At 36.2% G+C, this 19,602-nt stretch overlaps 1 protein-coding gene across 2 annotated transcripts in view; it reads right to left on the reverse strand.

The window, feature by feature from the left end:
- Positions 1-19,602, reverse strand: part of PIAS1 (protein inhibitor of activated STAT 1) — a 139,844-nt gene that overhangs the window by 50,311 nt on the left and 69,931 nt on the right. For both annotated transcript variants that reach the window (XM_003901106.4, XM_021941791.2), the window contains exon 3: positions 88-172. In XM_003901106.4, the coding sequence (XP_003901155.1) occupies positions 88-172 (85 nt within the window). The remainder of the gene's footprint in view (positions 1-87; positions 173-19,602) is intronic.

Raw genomic sequence — 19,602 nt, forward strand, 5'->3', positions numbered from 1 at the left:
CTCACCAATCACTGTTTTTTAAAATCATTTATTCTAGTCTACTGGATTCAAAGGTCAAACTGCAAGTTACACTTGCTGACAACTTACATGGAACTACTGATTTGCTGCACTTGTTGTGGTGTCAAGGCAAACGCAAAACAGGTTTCTCGAAAGCGCTGACTGTTGTCTGATGCTAAAGAAGACAAGAATTATACTTTCAATTACCTTTAAATTTGCCAGTAAAGACAAAAGCAAAAAAAAAACAAAAACAAAAACAAAAACAAAAAAAAACCACACACTCACATGTCTTTAATTAACTGGTATATATTCTAGAGTTTAGATAACAAGGCAATTAAAGCACTAAATAAGAAATACACTAATTGTAACATAACAAACAGAAACAGAAACAAAAATGGCTAATTCCAGAATAACATATCAGGATTCAAATTCAGACAATACATAATCAAAGAAAGACTAATGAAAATCTTTCTAATCATATAAACATTTGCATCTAAAGAGCACACTTGTATAAAAACATACGAATTTTATTTAAAATAGAATGATATAAACCCATTTAAAGAGACACGGTTTCTGGAAGAAGAAACAAACATACCTACCTTGAGAGCTGCACAGGTGAGGTAACATTTGGTTTATAAAGTAAATTAAGAATTTTATCATCTCCTGTTTAACTCCACCATGCAAGTTTTATACAATAAATATCATGTACAGTTTTTCTCCTAATCTTAGATGAGTTCAAAATTTGCTTATTGTCACTAACTCAAAGAAGGAAAAGAGATGTAAAAGAAGAGAAGTAGGCCGGTTGCGGTGGCTCACGCCTGTAATCCCTGCACTTTGGGAGGCCGAGGCGGGCGGATCACGAGGTCAGGAGATCGAGACCATCCTGGCTAACACGGTGAAACCCCGTCTCTACTAAAATACAAAAAATTAGCCGGGCGCGGTGGCGGGTGCCTGTAGTCCCAGCTACTCGGGAGGCTGAGGCAGGAGAATGGCGTGAACCCGGGAGGCGGAGCTTGCAGCGAGCAGAGATCCGGCCACTGCACTCCAGCGGGGACAACAGGACGAGCCCCCGCCAAAAAAAAAAAAAAAAAAAAGAAGAGAATTAAGTAAGAAAGGAAGGAAGGGAGTGAGGGGAAGAGATGTGGGAAGAAAGACAAACACATGCAAGCAGGTAGGTAAGCACAGTCAGACTAGAGCAGGGGTTTCTGAAGTATGCTGTTATGAGCCACAATAGTTTCATTAGACTTTTTGTTTGTTTGTTTTTTTAAGAGACAGGGTCTTGCTCTGTTGCCCAGGCTGGAGTACAGTGGCACCATCATAGCACAAACTCAAACCCCTGGGCTCAAAGTGACCCTCCTGCCTCAACCTTCTCAGTAGGTAGAACTACACGCATGCATCACCACATCCCTTGGCTTTTAGTACATGTTAGATACATTTTTTAAAAACATGGTTAATATCCTTTTTGCTCACTAATGAGTCCTCAGTGCTCGGCACAAGGAAGCACTGAATACTATTTATTTGTTGAATGAGTAAAGGAATACAAAAATTTAAGAAATAGCAGATTAAACTATTTATACTACTTTTCCAGGGTAATTTTCTAGAACAAAATGATCACTAGGAGTTATTATTAAGAAACTCCCAGCCTCCGGGGCACTTAAGGCCTGTGCTGAATAAGCAGCTGAAGTTGGTTGTTTCAATCTCTTGCTTAAACTGAGTTTGATCATACTTGCAAGAAACATTTCCTTTGCAACTACCAACCAAATTGCAGTATGTCATGTCAAAAAGTCGATACCAAACGTATCATTAAGAGAAAGAAACAGAAAAGAACACTGTTGATCTAGAATTCCATCTCAACATTAACTGTATCTTTCTTTTTTTTTTTTTTTTTTAAGACGGAGTCTTGCTCTGTCCCCCTGGCTGGAGTGCAGTGGCGCGATCTCGGCTCACTGCAAGCTCCGCCTCCCGGGTTCCTGCCATTCTCCTGCCTCAGCCTCCCAAGTAGCTGGGACTACAGGCACCTGCCACCGCGCCCGGCTAATTTTTTGTATTTTTAGTAGAGACGGGGTTTCACCATGGTCTCGATCTCCTGACCTTGTGATCCGCCCGCCTCGGCCTCCCAAAGTGCTGGGATTACAGGCGTGAGCCACCGCGCCCGGCTAACTGTATCTTTCAAAGGCCAGATTTGCTTTCTGCTTTATGTGTTCTGGGATGACTTTTTCTTAAAGAATCTATCACCAAGGAGCAGTCACTAACAGAAAAAGTTGTCTTAATTGTGAAGCATCAACCTGGCAATGCCAATAACTAAGGCCCAGAATGTAGAAAAACAGCTAACATTTTCCTCTGTCAGGTAATGCAAGTAACTAACTTCTTCGCTTCTTAGAGAATATATCTCTATCAAGATTTTAGTCCAGTAGACTTAGCCTAATTTAAATCTTTGGCTCTATTTTTAAAAACTGCTAAAATAATTTCTCAAGTCCAAAAATTCATATTACTCTCTAGGCAAAATTTCAGATGCATTTTAGAATATATGACTACAGTAAGTTTTGGATATATATAGGTTTAGAAAGAGAAGATATAACTAAAATAATGAGGCTATTTCTTATGTCACAAATAAAAATCAGGTTTCTTACTTAATAATAGCCCCTACTTCCATCTCCTTTTATATATACATTGTAACACTCATGGGGTTGCTACTATTTATCTAGAAGAGCACCTTTCACACTTTGTAGTTTTTGGGCTTAATTGCTGTTACAAACGATAGTGAAGTCTTTATAGTTCTGGTTTTAGAAAAAACTATCTAAAAACCTTTCTGAAAGTGAAGTAAGCTACCATTAGCCCTTTCAGAAAAATTCTGGACAAATTACAGAATCTTCATACTGAAAGGAGTCTTACGAAATCATCCAAAACAATGACCTTCAATGTTGGGGGTATACAGTTCCATGGGTAAAAAAGACAATCCATAGGGATACATAAAAAAGTATCTATCTGCAAAACAGAAGTTTTATAAAGATGAGATTTTACATAAAACCTAAAATCTAATTGATAAAAAAACTAAAATGTTATATAAAATCTTAATCTTTCTAAACTCTTATTTTTCCTATAATTGAAAAAATTAACTGACAAATAACAATTATACATATTAATGGGGTTCGCAGTGATGTTTTGATACATACAGTATATAGTGATCAGATCAAGGGAATTAGCATATACATCATCCCAAATGTTTATCATTTCTTTGTACTGGGAATGTCCTATATGTTTTATAACATATGAGTACAGTAGTTGATGTATAAGCTATATATATAGTATGTACAAGTACTTTGCTAAGAGTATGATCAAGTAAGTTTGCAGATCGTTGATCTAGAGTTCAACCTTCCTTTCAACCTTTCCATTCATTCTCTGTTTGAACCCTTTTAGACATGTGGGAGATGTGGCCTTTACTTTGTCAGGCAGAAGATGACTGGTGATGAACAGTTTAATTGTAAAAATGCTTGCAGCCCAATAGAGAATAGTAGAATATTGTAGAAAGGGACAAGATTACACAGACCTGGATTCCAAACCGGTTTTGCCACTTATGTGTCACGTGACCTTGGCTATTCATTCACTCTGAGTTTTTCTTCCAATATTTAAACACGGAAACATACACACTCTGATAGGATTATTTTGAAGAATGTAAATGAAGTAACATATTGAAAACAACCAATAATTTCCTTTTCTTCTCACTTTTCTTCTTACCACTATACTGAATCAAAATATATGAGGCTGTAACTTCCACCCACTGATGCCACACAGCACCGAACTAATCTCACTATCCAGTGACAGCCATTCTTCAAATATTTGAAGAGACTTAATATGCCCCTCCCTTTCCAATGACTCTTCCAACTGTATTTTAGTAAAGATTTCAGAATTACTCACTGTCCAAATCTTCCTCCTCCAGAAGTACCCCAGGTTATTACACTCTTATTAAGGTGACAGAACTGGCTGGGCATGGTGGCTCACACCTGTAATCCCAGCACTTTGGGAGACCAAGGCAGGCGGATCATCTGAGGTCAGGAGTTCAAAACCAACCTGGCCAACATGGTGAAACCCTGTCTCTACTAAAAATACAAAAATTAGCCAGGTGTGGTGGCGAGAGCCTGTAATCCCAGCTACCTGGGAGGCTGAGGCAGGAGAATAGTTTGAACCTGGGAAGCAGAGACTGCAAAAAGCCCAGATCATGCCACTGCACTCCAGCCTGGGTAACAAGAGTGAAACTCCGTCTCATTCATTAATAAATAAATAAATAAATAAATAAATAAATAAAGTGACAGAACTGGACAGCACTGTCACAGCACATATTATTTGTTCAAAATATGTGTTGTTGCCCTTCTGTATTGGCCTATCCCAATGGGAGGAAAATGTTCAGGGCCATGGACATTACCCTTGGCCAATGAATAGGACTGGTAGTGTACCACTTACAAGCAGTTCTTTAAGAGGCACCCTATGGTTTTACTATCTTTGTTTCCCCTCTGCCTTGATCCCAGAGCAAACAGAACATATAGCAGAGCCACAATCTGCAGCTAGTTAAGTAACGTAAGTGGGAAAGAAGCTTTATTTCTTTGGTTGTTTATTTTTTCTTTCTTTTTTAGAGACAGTGTTTTGCTCTGTTGCCCAGGCTAGAGTGCAGTGGCATGATCATAGCTCACTGCAGCCTCAAACTCCTGTGCTCAAGCAATCCTCCTGCCTCAGCCTCTACAGTAGCTGGCACTACAATGGTGGGTGCCACCATGCCAGCTATTTTTTTTTTTTTAGTTTTGTAGAGACGAGGTCTTGCTATGTTGCCCAGGCTGAACTGGAACACCTGGCCTCAAGAATCCTCCCATCTTGGCCTCCCAAAGTCCTGGGATTACAGGCCCAAATCTTTGGTTGTTTCTAATAGTTGTTAGCCATTGAGATCTAAGGTTGCTTGTAAGTTGATTGATATATTCTTCCAGATGTGATGTCAGAAGAACACTACTTTTATTAACTACTTTCTAGTATTGTTAATCCATAAAATAATCATGAAGACAATGTCATCAGACCATTTTTCAGATGAAGAAACTGAGGTTCAGGGTAATTACTAACTTGTCAGGGCTTCAAATTTTTAAGTAGAAAAATCAGAATTGGAACTCAATCTGTACATCTCCTATCTCCAAAGTTCATGTTCCTCTCATAACATAGGTTTATTAGCTCTCTTGATCTCGGTGCTGTACTTCTACCAGTGCAGCCTTGCATTACACTGGATCATAGAAAATCGGAAAAGAATTACCTATTATCCTCTTACTGTAACTTCTTATCACTTTTAATCTATTTCCTTCTAGTCATTCTTACATCAAACTGTAGATACAATACGAAAGCTTGCTTTAAAAAAAATTACCCTTATTACATTTTCAATTGCAGTCTCTATTGCCATTTTTAATTATTGTATTCTCTAAGGGGACATATGAACATTTTAATTACTCCCCTGATTAGTCATTTAGGTTATTTCTAATTTTTCACTATTTGAAACAACTCTGTGAATATCTTTGGGTTTAAAGGTTTGTTTTTTGGAAGGGTGGCAGGTTATTATTTTCTTTGGATCAATTCCCAGATGTGAGATTTCAGGGTCAGAAAGTATGAAGATTTTTATGAATCTTGACACATCACAAGAGTGCTTTTCAAATGGTTATTTTACATATGAGACCATCAGCAATTTATGCATCTAGTGATTACACTCTACTCTGGTCAGCATGGGAGTTGCTGCTAATTTAATGAATGGATCCTGGTAACTCTTCAGTAGTTTAATTCACATCTAAAATATTTTTATGTTTTGTTATTTGTTGAATTTCCTATTTAGCTAGTTGTCCAGTCTTGTCCTATGCCTATTTATATATTTGTATAAGGGTTTCATATACAAGAATATTAAAACCTTGGAAATTTGCTACAAATATTTCCTCCAGTCATCTATATTTTTTAAATTTCATTTGGCTACATTTTTAGATGATATAAAAGATTTTTATGTGGTCCAATCCGTCAACAATCTCCTTTTAAATTCTTCTGCTAATTCTGAACTTAGCTGTTTCTTTGCATAAATTCAATAAATACACAATTTTTTGGCTTACTGTTTCTATGTAAATATTTAATATATCTGGAATTTTAGTTCATATTTTAAAAATCTAAATTTCAGTACTCCAAATTGCTTACAGTTACATTAACACCATTTGTTAAATAAACTTTCCCTTCCCTATAGATATGTGTGCTTCTTTTATCATATATTAAATCCTTATGTCCTGTATGTTTCATTCTGGGCTACGTTCCCAATTATCTTTTTTATCCTGGTGCTGGTACTCTATTTTTTGTTACAGCTTCACTATGTTTCATTGTCTTATAGTTAGGTTTTTCTCTATCCAATTTTTTTTTTATTCATCTAGATGAATTTCCAAATCTTTTTGTTATGATTTTTAAAGCTCAATAGTATTCTGAGTAGAATTACAATAAACCTATGAATTATTTTGAGAGCTGATATATTTACATCTTTAACCTTCCTGTCTTGGACTACTGCACCTGTGTCCATTTATTCATATCTTCAAGGTTTTATTTCTATCATAGATTAGTTACACTGTTCCCATTAATGTCATTCTTAGCAAAATACCTACCAATAGAAGAATGATTGAATAAACATTCATAGAATACTCTAAAACCAAAGAAAGAATGAAGACAATTTCTATGTGTTGGTATGGGGGTGATCTCTCTAAGATACATCATTAAAGTGACAACGACAAGATTAAAAAAATACAGTATGCTACTTTCTGTGTAAGAGAGGAAGTAAGAGTATGTAAAGCTACTAGCTTTTTTGGAAAAAAAAAAAAAAAAAAAGAAAGAAAACCAGAAGGATAAACTGAAATTAATTAAAAATGATTACCTATGAGAGACAGAGAATGGGATAAGAAATAGGAAGAATTTTAATATAGTTTTCTAGTTAATTTTTACTTTTAAATCAAATTCAAAAGATAAAATTAAGCAAAAATGAGTATTTCTAACTTTTTAATATTTTATGATATTTTGCATGGACTCTCACTTTGGTTGTTATTCAAAGTGGTTATTACACAATTTCAATATATCAATTTTTGTTCTTCTGAGGTCTATTTTGCCACTCAAATTGAACTTAACCCTAGTTTTACAGCCAATTTCTTAGGATTTGCAGATAAACCTTCCCTTAACTACAACTAAGGAAAAATTTAATCTTCCTTTCTAGCGTTTACACCTCTAGATCTAATTCATGTCTTATTATATAGGCCAGAACTTTTAAAAGAATATTTGTAGATCTTCCAGGGTTACTTCTTTGCTGTAAAATTTGATGTACCTTTAACATTGTATTTTTTTTTTTTTTTTCTGGGAGATGGAGTCTCACTCTGTCACCCAGGCTGGAGTGCAGTGGCGCCATCTTGGCTCACTGCAACTTCCGCCTCCCGGGTTCAAGCGATTCTCCTGCCTCAGCCTCCCAAGTAGTTGAGACTACAGGTGAGGGCCACCATGCCCAGCTGATTTTTTGTATTTTTAGTAGAGACAGGGTTTCACTGCATTAGCCAGGATGGTTTCAATCTCCTAACCTGGTGATCCTCCTGCCTCAGCCTCCCAAAGTGCTGGGATTACAGTCGTGAGCTACCGCGCCCAGCCAACATTGCAGTTTTTAACAATCACCCGCAAAATTGCTTCAAAATATACATGCCTGGGAGTTTAGCCCCCAGTGGGAATAATTCTGATGCACCTCCATTATCAGGAACTACATCTAGGGTTCTTCTTTCTTTTTTTCTTTTTTTTTTAGAGGGGGTTTTGCCACATTGCCTAGGCTGGTCTCAAACTCCTGAACTCAGACAATCCACTTGCCTTGGCTTCCCAAAGTGTTGGGATTACAGGTATGAGCCACCACGCCCAGCCTAGGATTTTTTAAAAAACTAATAAATAAAGACCCAGCAATCCCACTTCTAGGTATTTACCCAAAAGATTTGAAAACAGTATATCAAAGAGATGTCTGCACTCCCATATTCATTGCAGCACTATTCAAAATACCAAGTATGGAATTAACCTAAGTGTTCATCAGATGAATGGATAAAGAAAATGTGGTACTAAATATATATACACATAATGGAAAAGCATTCAGCCTTAAAACAGGGAGAAATTCTGTCATTTGTGACAAAAATGAATGGAATTAGAGAATATTATGCTAAGTGAAATTAGTCAAATACAGAAAGGCAAATACTGCATGCTCTCACTTATATGTGGAATCTAAAACAATCAAACTTATAGAAACAAAGAGTAGAATGGTGGTTACCAGATATGGTTAGAAAACAGGAGAAATAAGTTTTTTTTTTTTTTTTAAGATCTTATTGCACAACACAGCGAACACAGTAACATTTCAAAATTGCTAAGAGTAAATTTCAAATGTTCTCATCACCTAAAAAATGTGAAATATTTGTGGAAATTGATATGTTAATCAGCTTGATACATTAGATTTGAGCAGGTCACATGGTATTCGAAGATCATAACATCACTCTGTGCCTCATAAATATATACACCTATAATTTTTCAATAAATATAAAGCTGTCTGTTGACTATAAAGATTCCTTATAATGTTAAAGAACACCTTTTCTATTTCATTTTTTAAAAATTATTAATGGGTATTTAATTTTATGAAACCTTTTAAAGTTTCTACTTAACCTCCAAATAAGCTAATGGACTCTTGGAGTCAGAACTGCAGGTGCTTACCCCAGTTCTGTCATGCAGTAATTGTGTGACCTTGAGCAAACTGTCTGACCTTTCCATGCTTCAGTTTCTTCATCTAGGTAATATAACCCTAGAGAAACCTTATAATTATTTTGATAACTAAATAAAAATATAAAACCACTTACAACAGTGCCTACCTAACCCAAAGTAAGCAATCAATAAATGTTAGCTATTATTAAATCTGATGAATTTATGTGTTTCTTAATACTGAACCACTTAGGACTTCTGGATAGAGGATATATCTCTAACAAGGTTTTAGTCCAGTAGACTTAGCCTAATTTAAATCTTATTATTTCTTCAATATTCTGATAAATTCTACCAGTTAATATTTTAAGGAACACAACTATATTCAAAAAGTGACACTGAATGATAGCTTTTTTTTTTTTTTGTTACCTTTGTTTCTCTGTATTCCTCTTTGGCCTGCTTACTTTTTAATAACTGAGAACATTTTGTAGTATACAGAAATTGTTTATTCCTCAAAAAAAGTTCTGAAGAATTTACCAGCAAATGTATCAAACCCAGAGTTTTTCTCTTTTAAAAAAGTAGTTCTTTGATAATATTCTCAAGTTATCAGTATATCACATTTTATACATTATTTTCACTACATATACATTTAGAAAAAACATTTGGAATGTTTAATGTATTTGGAAATTTCATTGACGTTTCTGAAATTTATTAACATATAACTGTGTTAATGTATCGCTCCTAATATTTATATACATATATTCCTTCTATGTGATTTAAATCTACTTTCTATGGTTACTTTTGTTTAATCAGATCTGCAAGAAGCTTATATATTTTGCCTCTTTCATAAGCTTTTTTCTTTTTAGGTTTATTAATTCCACCTTTTTTCCTACTTTTAAAAATCTTTATTTTTAATTTTTGTGGGTATACAGGTGTGTGTATTTATGGGGTACATGAGATGTTTTGATATAGGCATACAATGCATAATAAAGTATTTTTTCTAGTTTCATATGATGAAATATTGATTTCCCCCCTCAAAATGAACATACCTTTGTTTTTTATTTCCAATTATAGAAAATATGCAATACTCACTGTAAAAAACAAAAATTAAAACCACACGAGATTACAAAATAAAAGTCTCCCTCATAGTCTAGCTGCTTCCCCACAGGATGAAGAAAACCCCTGAACATTATGAAAAATTTGGTATACAACTATAGAACTTATAAGCACACATAAATCTATGTGTGAGAGAGAGAGAGTGTGTAAGTACAATTATTTTGCAATCTGCTTTTTCATTAAGATTTTAAGTTTTGAGGATTAACATTTCAGCATAAAAATTATCTAATCTACTTCAATGTCTGCAAAGTATCCACTATATAAACACAATTTTAAAATAACTTTTACTTTTATCTTTAATATATTTTTCCTCCTACTTCTATTTTTCTTAAATTTTATACTAAATTCTTGCTTCTTCATCTTTTTAAATGATAAAAGCATGCAGTGTTTCCTTCTGGCTTTTAATTAATGCTTTATTTCCATAATCTATTTTTTAAATGTCATTTTAAAAATCTTTGTTTTAGTGTACTCACAGCAACAACTTTTACAGTTTCTGCTGTTTTGAATTAGATATTATGTTTATGGTCAAGTATATAGCTTTATAAAAATTGCAGACACTTGAAAAATAACTGGGCCAGGTACAGTGGCCGAGGTTACAGTGAAAAATGATCTACCACTGCATTCCAGCCAGACTGACAGAGAGACCCTGTCTCTAAAAAATAGTAATAAACTGTATCCTCTAATATTTATAAGATACAAAATGTAAGAAATACATGTTATATAACACATTATATATTAAAAGTTTTTTTTTTTTTCCTGTTTGTTTTACCACTGGTTACTGCTGTTTATCCATGTGATTTAGTTTTCCAAGACAAAAAAAAAATTTATTATTTCTATTTTAGATTTTCATTATCAAGGTTTATCTTTTCTAACATTTCATTATTTGTTGTACATTCTGTGACTGCTTCTCAAGTTTGTCCTCTGTTCTACTAATTTGATTTTCTACGATACTATTTCTCACTTCCAATGAAGACTTAATTTTGGCTACTGCATCCATTTGCTGGAATGCAAATGGGAACAGACCCTTCAGAGAAACTCATTCTCAATTCCTAATACCACTGAGAAAGGTTATTACTTCTAGCAGAATCTGGAATGTTTTAACAGATGATGTTCTAATAAAAAACAGTCATATTTTTAGAATCTGCTTTTTCTCATTTGTTCCAAAAAAATTTTCTTTTTAGATCAGAATTCTCAAATCCGGCTATACATTAGAATAACTTGGAGAACTAAAACCATACCCTAGCTAACAACCAATCCCACTAATTGTGAGATCCAGATATAATATTTCTTAAAGGTTTTCCAGGTTGGCCAGGAGCAGTAGCTCACACCTGTAATCCCAGCACTTTGGGAGGCAGAGGCGGGTGGATCATTTAAGCCCAGGAGTTCGACACCAGCCTGGGCAACATGGCGAAACCCTGTCCCTATTAAAAATACAAAAATTAGCTGGTCGTGGTGGCACACGCCAGTAGCCCAATTACTCAGGGCTGAGGCAGGAGGATCACCTGAGCCTTGGGAGGTTGAGACTGCAACAAACTGTGATTGGGCCACTGCACTCCAGTATGGGCGACAGAGTGAGTCCCTGTCTCAATTAATCAATCAATCAATCAATCAAGTTTTCCAGGTGATTCTAAATGGACAGCCATATTTGAAAATTCCCATTCTAGACTGCTAGTTGAACTGCCTAAACCAAAGATCTAAAAGGAGAAAAAGGCCAGGCATGGTAGCTCACGCCTGTAATCCTGGCACTTTAGGAGGCTGAGGCACGCAGATCACTTGAAGTCAGGAGTTCGAAACCAGCCTGGCCGACATGGTGAAACCCCATCTCTACTAAAAATACAAAAACATTAGCTGGGCGTGGTGGCGTGCACCTGTAATCCCAGCTACTTGGGAGGCTGAAGCAGGAGAATTGCTTGAACCCAGGAGGCAGAGGTTACAGTGAGCTGAGGTCACACCAGTGCACTCCAGCCTGGGCGACAGAGTAAGACTCTATCTCAAAAATAAATAAATACATAAACAAAATAAAATAAAAATAAAAGGAAAAAAATTAGTCTTGGTAGAGATTGCTAGCTTAGCACAGCACATCAGCTACTTTTACTCTATTCTAAAATTCCAATAAAAGGTCAGTAAGGATTTTTCTTTGCTTGCTTGTTTTGTTTTTGTGTTATAAAATAAACCCAATAGGATGAGGAGAAAGGGATAGGAGGGCAACAAAAAGTGTAGAAACTGGAAAGCAAATATATGAATGGTAAAAAAGTTACGAAAGAAAAATGCATCCTAAACTAGCAGTGAAGCTGCGAGAAACAGGAGAACTGATCTAATTTATAATGCAAAATACCTGTACAAGTGGGGCTAACAGAATACAGCTAAAGTAAGAGGAATTCTTGAAAACCTGCTTATGAAGTAACCAGATCCCCAGGTCCATTTATCCTCTCTAGTTAGCTGGACAACTGCCCTTCCTTCATCCTGCAAAAGTCAGATAGAACTGCTCAAAAAAAGAAATTCAAAACTAGAACTGGGTCTATAAAGCTTGATGGCATATTCAGGTTTAAAAAACAACCAGGCGTGGTGGCTCACGCCTATAACTGCAGCACTTTTAGAGGCCGAGGTGGGCAGAGCACAAGATCAGGAGTTCGAGATCAGCCTGGCCAACAAAGTGAAACCCCATCTCTACTAAACATACAAAAATTAGCCTGGCATGTTGGCCCGCGCCTGTAGTCCCAGCTGCTCGGGAGCCTGAGGCAGGAGAATCACTTGAACCCAGGAGAGGTTGCAGTGAGCTGAGATCGTGCCACTGCACTCCAGCTTGGGTGACAGAGCAAGACTTCGTCTCAAAATAAATAAATAAATTAATTAATTAAAATAAGTTAAAAATAAAAATAAAAAATAAACAGACATGCCAACACGACCAAGTATCAGAGGAAAGCCTTCAATATGGAATAATGGTGACCAAAATGACCCAAAAAAAGGTAGCTGGGAACAGGCAGAGATTATGCAGGAATTAGATAAATTTCCAAAGGCTCTGAAAAAAGCTATCATTTATAACCATGGTGCAACTATAAAACAATTTTGCCAAGGCTAGGCATGGTGGCTCATGCCTGTAATTCCAGCATTTTGGGATGCTGAGGCGGGTGGATCACTCGAGGTCAGGCCAACATGGTGAAACCTCGCCTCTACTAAAAATACAAAAATTGGCTGGGCGTGGTGGGACACGCCTGCAATCCCAGCACCTGGGAAGGCTGAGGCATAAGAATCACCTGAATCCAGGAGGCGGAGGTTGCAATGAGCCAAGATCACAACATTGTACTCCAGCCTGGGTGATAGAGTGAGACCTTATCTCAAAAACAAAAACAAAAACAATTAATGAGTTATTGTTTAAAAAAAAAAGAAAGAAACATCTGTATTTTATATGTATACACAAAGTTCTTGGAGGGTAAAAATATGATAGCACAAAGGAAAAGCTCAATAGACAGGCTGGACAACAAAGTTCAGGATATCTCCCAGAAAGTAAAGCAAAAAGACAAGGAGGAAGAAAACAGGTATGAAAATTAGAGGGTTGGTCTGGGAACAGGAGTTCCAAACAGAGAACAGAGAAAACAGAAGGAAGGAAATAAGAAATAATTAATGAAATAATTCAAGAAAAGTTCCTACAAGTAAAGGACAAGTTTCCAGATTACCACTGTATTCCCAATATAATGGCTAAAATTGGTTCATATGGCAACAACATTTCAAAACACCGGGCATAAAAAGAATTCTACATGTTTCTGGAGAGGTAGGGGAAAGAATAGGTTACAGAAAAAGATCAGAAACTGGTCTGGGAACAGTGGCTCACAACTGTAATCCCAACACTTTGGGAAGCTAGGGCAGGAGGATTGCTTGAGTCCAGGAATTTGAGATCAGCTGAGATCAGTACAGCAAACCTGTCTCTACAAAAAATAACAGTATTAGCCAGGTATGACAACACAGGCCTTAGACTTGGCTACTCAGGAGGCTGAGGTAGGAGGATGGCTTAAGCTCAGGAGTTTGAGGCTGCAGTGGGCTATAATCATGCCACTGTACTCTAGCCTGGGTGATACAGTGAGACCCTGTCTCTAAAAAGAAGAAGAAAAAAAAAGAATCAGAAACCAGCATAAATTTGAACTTTTCAACAACACTATAAATAGAAGGCAATGGAAAAATTAATGCCTTCAAAATTCTAAAGGAAAATTATTCTAATGCTGAATTCTACACCCAGCCAAATTATCAAATAAAGTATGGGTATAGAATAAAACATTTTCAGGCATGCTTTATTCAAAAAATTTACCTTCCATGCAGCTTTTTCCTATGAACTACTAAGAGATATGCCACACTAAAAAGAGGGAGAAAACTAAGAAAGAACAGGACATGGGCCTATGAAATACGAGATTAACACAGGCAAGAGGCAAAATAATATCTGAGATGTAATGAAAGAAGACTTCAAGACGACAGAGTATCCTGTGTTTTGGGTTAGCAGAGTATCAGTTCAGAAGGCTCTGGTAGGGAATTCTTATAGAACATGAAATTGACAGAATTACCTCATGCACATGAATTTAGACATTCATCTTATCCATCTGGAGATTTACATAGTGGCAAAAAAATTTTGGCAATGAATGAGAAATAAGTACACGGGGGGAAAAAAAAAGAAAATGACCGGTACAGGGAAAATGAAAAGGTATTCAACAAATGAAAAATAGTTCACTACATTACTCATTACAAACAGTGTTTATATAGTCATAATAAAGTATAAATGGGACGACCCAAACAAAATTACAATATAATCAAGAGAGGGTGACAAATAGATTATATGGTAGGAGTGGAAAAAAAGCCAAATCCTATTTCCCATGGTGGGAAATCAATATATAATGCCTAAAACTGAAAATGCAACAATTTGCAATGCAAACATATTATTTATACATTTTTTAAAAGCCAAAAGAGATCAAAATAGTTACCCCTAGAAAGACAGAAATGATAGAATATGAGAACGTGGGATTTTTAAAATGAGCCTATTTGACATTTTAAACGATATTCATTTATAACTTTTGTGGGTTTTTTTGTTGTTGTTGTTGTTTGTTTGAGCCAGTCTCTCTGCTGCCCAGGCTGGAGTGCAGTGGTGCAATCTCAGCTTACTGCAACCTCCATCTCCCAGTTCAAGAGATTCTCCTGCCTCAGCCTCCCCAGTAGCTGGGATTACAGGCATGCACCACCACATCTGGCTAATTTTGTAGTTTTAGTAGAGATGGGGTTTCACAATGTTGGCCAGGCTGGTCTCAAGCTCCTGACCTTAAGTGATCCACCAGCCTTAGCCTCCCAAAATGCTGGGATTACAGGAGTGAACCACCACACCTGGCTGTTCATTTACAACTTTGAAAACAAACAAACAAAAAAACAAAAAAACAAAAAAAACCCCACAACCTAAGAAATAGTCGAAGTCACGACTGTGGTAAATGAGCCAAAGAAAAAACATCTGTATGTCCACAGGATAAAGATGAGATCTTCCTAACTTCTGATTGTCTTTATAGGAAATGTTTTATTTCTTTACACAGTTATAGCCATCAGTAGTTGAAGAATGCAAGAGTAATAACCTGATTCAAATTCTCTGGAATACACATGTTTTGCTTTCATTTCAAAATAAAAATAACTTCCCACCATCATTTTCAATAAAGATTATACAATTATAAAAATTCAGACAATACAGACATAGAGAGATAAAGGTATTACTAGCATATACTTTCTCAGATCTATTTGTGCATGTGTGTATATATATGTACACACATATGTGTATATATGTATATACATGTGTATATATGTATATATCTGTATATACACATATGTATATATATACACACACATATGTATACATATACCTATATTTAGGTTTATATTATGTCCACATCTTTGTTGCCTGTGTTTTCCACCTATAATTATGTGTGGACATGGCACAAATACAGATCAACGTTATCATTTACAATGAAGCATAGCAGTAGTGAAGGTATATCTATTTTATCAATAAACATTCTGAAGACAGAAATTATTCAAGTTTCCTTTTATAAATAAGGTTCCTATAAACATCACAGAATATACTTAATTAGGTACTACTCCTGTAAATTTCTAGATGTGGCTCTGAGTAATTTTAAATCAGCTTCTAAGCAAATAGTTTCCTATAATGCAGGCTCTTCCATGTTATTTAACATATGGAAAAATAGTCTCCATGGTATTCCATGGAAAGATTTTTTTATATAAGGCACTTTTTAGTGCAACCATGTTGTTTCTTAATCTACTAACTTTAAAATTACTTTTCTAAAATAGATACATGACATATGCCAAGACTTATAGATGAGAAAATGAGACTAAACAGTAGCTGCAATTTTAACATTTAAAAAATGCCCCAGAACAGTAAACGCATAACTTTGGGTGTGTCTGTGTGTGAGAGGGTGTTTAGAATTGTATATAAGAATTGTGGGACAGGTGTGGTGGCTCACACCTGTAATCCCAGCACTCTGGGAGGCCAAGGTGGGAGGACTGCTTGAGGTCAGGAGTTTGAGACCAGCCTGAGTAACACTGCAAGACACCCTACAAAAAGTTCTAAAAATTTGCCAAGCATGGGGGCTCACACCGGTAATTCTAGCTACTTGGGAGGATGAGGCAGGAAGACCGCTTTATCCTAGGAGTTTGAGGTTGCAGTGAGCTATGCTTGTACCACTGCATTCCAGCCTGGGAGACAGAATAAGACCTTCTCTCTCAAAAAGAAAAAGAAAAAAAGAAAAAGAATTTTGTATGTATAATATTCTGAGATTTAGACTTTAAAAAAAAAAAAAAAAAAAGCTTTTACCTTATAAGAAATGTTTCCAAGCTTCTCCATTCTTGCAGATACTTCCCAAGAAAGAAAATAAAATTCTATTTTCTTAGGGTTCCTCTAGTTGGCTTATTTAGTTGGGTGAGAAACTAAATGAAAAGGAATCACTGCAGATACGGCACTGCTAAGTTTTGAAAAAAACAGTGACTATTACTCTTCCAAAAATGTATTTTGGGTATATATAGTAAGCACAGTGATCATATCACTCCTGTTTCAAAGACTTTCATTTGTTACCCACTTTATGAAGAGAGTCTACTCATCCTGGTGTGGCAACCAAATTAAGCTAATAGCATATCATTTTCTTCCTATAAAACCAACCAAAATAAAATGATTAAATAATTAAAAGAAATAGGATTTACAAAGTGTTTTAGAACCACTGTGAAAGGATTTTTTTCATTGTTATTTCCTAGCAGCAGCTCATGAGCCTCTAGGATTGCATTTCACTTCAGAGTTCAGGTAAATCTCACATTATCCTTTTAGCTTGGCAGAGTTCTAAACCAGCCAATAGTTGCCATCTAGGACTCCCTTGTCCTTATTCCTCCCTTCCGGCTCACAAGTGATTCTTCTAGGGCCTAACTTCCTTGAGAATTATAGTTTCAATTTCTAGTTCACCACAGTATTCAATGCTATGTTACCAGCGAGTGTCAGATATGAGGGTTTTGTTTATTTTTTGCCTTTTTGGTGGAACTACAATGAAGTCAACTACCATATCAACTTGGCCATTTTCCCCTTTGATTCTTCCCCTGAGAATACTGTTTTCTAGCAACTTGCCCAAGTACTCTGAGATTATCCTTTACTCTTATTTTTTTGTTGTTTGTTTAGAGACAGGGTCTCACTCTGTCACCCAGGCTGGAGTGCAGTGGCTCGATCTTGGCTCACTGCAACCTCCACCTTTCAGGCTCAAGGGATCCTCCTGCCTCAGCCTCCTAAGTAGCTGGGACTATAGGTGTGCACCACCACACCTGGCTAATTTTTTGTATCTTTTGTAGAGACAGAGTTTCACCATGTCACCCAGGCTGGTCTCAAACTCTTAGAAATCAAGCAATCTGCCCACCTTGGCCTCCCAAAGTGCTGGGATTACAGGTATAAGCCACCATGCTATCCTCCAGGTCTATTCATTCCAAATAAGTTCATTAGGGCTCCTCTGGATTTAAGTAGGGATGGCTGTAAGGAAATACAAACCTGAAGCTTGGAGAGAGGTCTGGGTGGAGATAAACAATTAGGAAATCTCTCACACAGATAGCAGATTAAGTTATGGGAGTGAATGAGATGACCTGAGAATACCCTGTGGAATCAAAACACAACAGAATCCCTAGGACCACCAATATTTAAACGTCAAGTAAGATAAGAGATGGCCAGAAATACAGAAGAAAAAGCAGGAGAAGAGAGAATTTAAAAGAAATAGGAGTGCTCAGACAGGACAATCAATAAACCCTATGCACAAAAAAAAAAAAAAAAACAAGAATAAAGCAACACCGAAGCAAATCATAACCAAATTGCTTAAGACCCAGTGAAAACAAGAAAATCTTCAAAGCAGCCAGAAGAAAAAAGACAAAGGAAATATATAGAAGAACAGGATACAGATAATAGCAGATTTCTTGTCAAAAATAATGCAAGGAGAAAACAGAGTAAGAAGTGGAGTAAAATTTTTGAAGTGCCAATAGAAAAAAAAACATGTCAACTGTTAATACTTTACTCAGCAAAAATATCTTACAAAAACAAAGGTAAACTAAGAACTCTGAGACATAGAAAAGGTAAAAGAATTCAACACAGTCCTTACATTTTAAAGAAATGGCAAAGAAAGTCCTTCAAGGAATAGGAAAACAATACCAGATTAGAATCTGGATATACACAAAAGAATGAAGAACATCAGAAATGGAAACAACATCGATAAATATAAAGAATTGTTTCTTATTTCAGTATTCGCAAAAGAGAACTGATTGTTTAAAGCAAAAATAATAACAACATACTGCAGTTTAAAACTTGTATAGAAGTAGGCCAGGCCCAGTGGCTCATGCCTGTAATCCCAGCTCTTTGCGAGGCCGAGGTGGGCATAGCACTCCAGGTCAGGAGTTCAAGACCAGCCTGGTCAACATGGTGAAACGTTGTCTCTACTAAAAATACAAAAATTAGCCAGGCCTGGTGGCGGGTGCCTGTAATTCCAGCTACTTGGGAGTCTGAGGCAGGAGAATCACTTGAATCTGGGAGGTGGGGGTTGCAGTGAGCTGAGATCACACCACTGCACTCCAGCCTGGGTGACACAGTATGACTCTGTTTCAAACAACAACAGCAACAACAAACTTATACAGACGTGAAATGTATGACAAGAATAGCACAAAGACCAGGAGGGGGAAAATAAAAATGAACTGTTGTAAAGTGGTAAAATGGCACCTGAAGGAGGGCCGTGATGAATTAAAGATGTATACTACAAAACCTAAAGCATCCACTAAAATAACAAAACAAAGAGTTATAGTTAATAAGCCAACAAAGGAGACAAAAATTGAATCATTAAAAAATCATCATAGAGAAGGCATATGAAAAGGGGAAGAGGAATAACAGAACATATAGGACAAAAAGAAAATAAATATCAAGATGGTAAATTTAAAACCAACCATATCAACAATAGCATAAAATGTAAATAGTCTAAATAACCCAATTAAAAGGCTGATACTATCAGATTGGCAGATATCAGATAGTTAAAAAAAAAAAAAGACAACTATAGCTTGTTTATAAGAAATCCACTTTATAAGAACACAAACTGGTTAAAAGTAAAAGTATGGAAAAGATACATCATGGTAACAAAGAAGGATAAGATACACCATGACCAAAACGAAGCTGGATGACCTGGCCACGGTGGCATGGGCCTGTAGTCCCAC

Source organism: Papio anubis, chromosome 7 (assembly GCF_008728515.1).
Source record: "Papio anubis isolate 15944 chromosome 7, Panubis1.0, whole genome shotgun sequence".
NCBI lineage: Eukaryota > Metazoa > Chordata > Mammalia > Primates > Cercopithecidae > Papio > Papio anubis.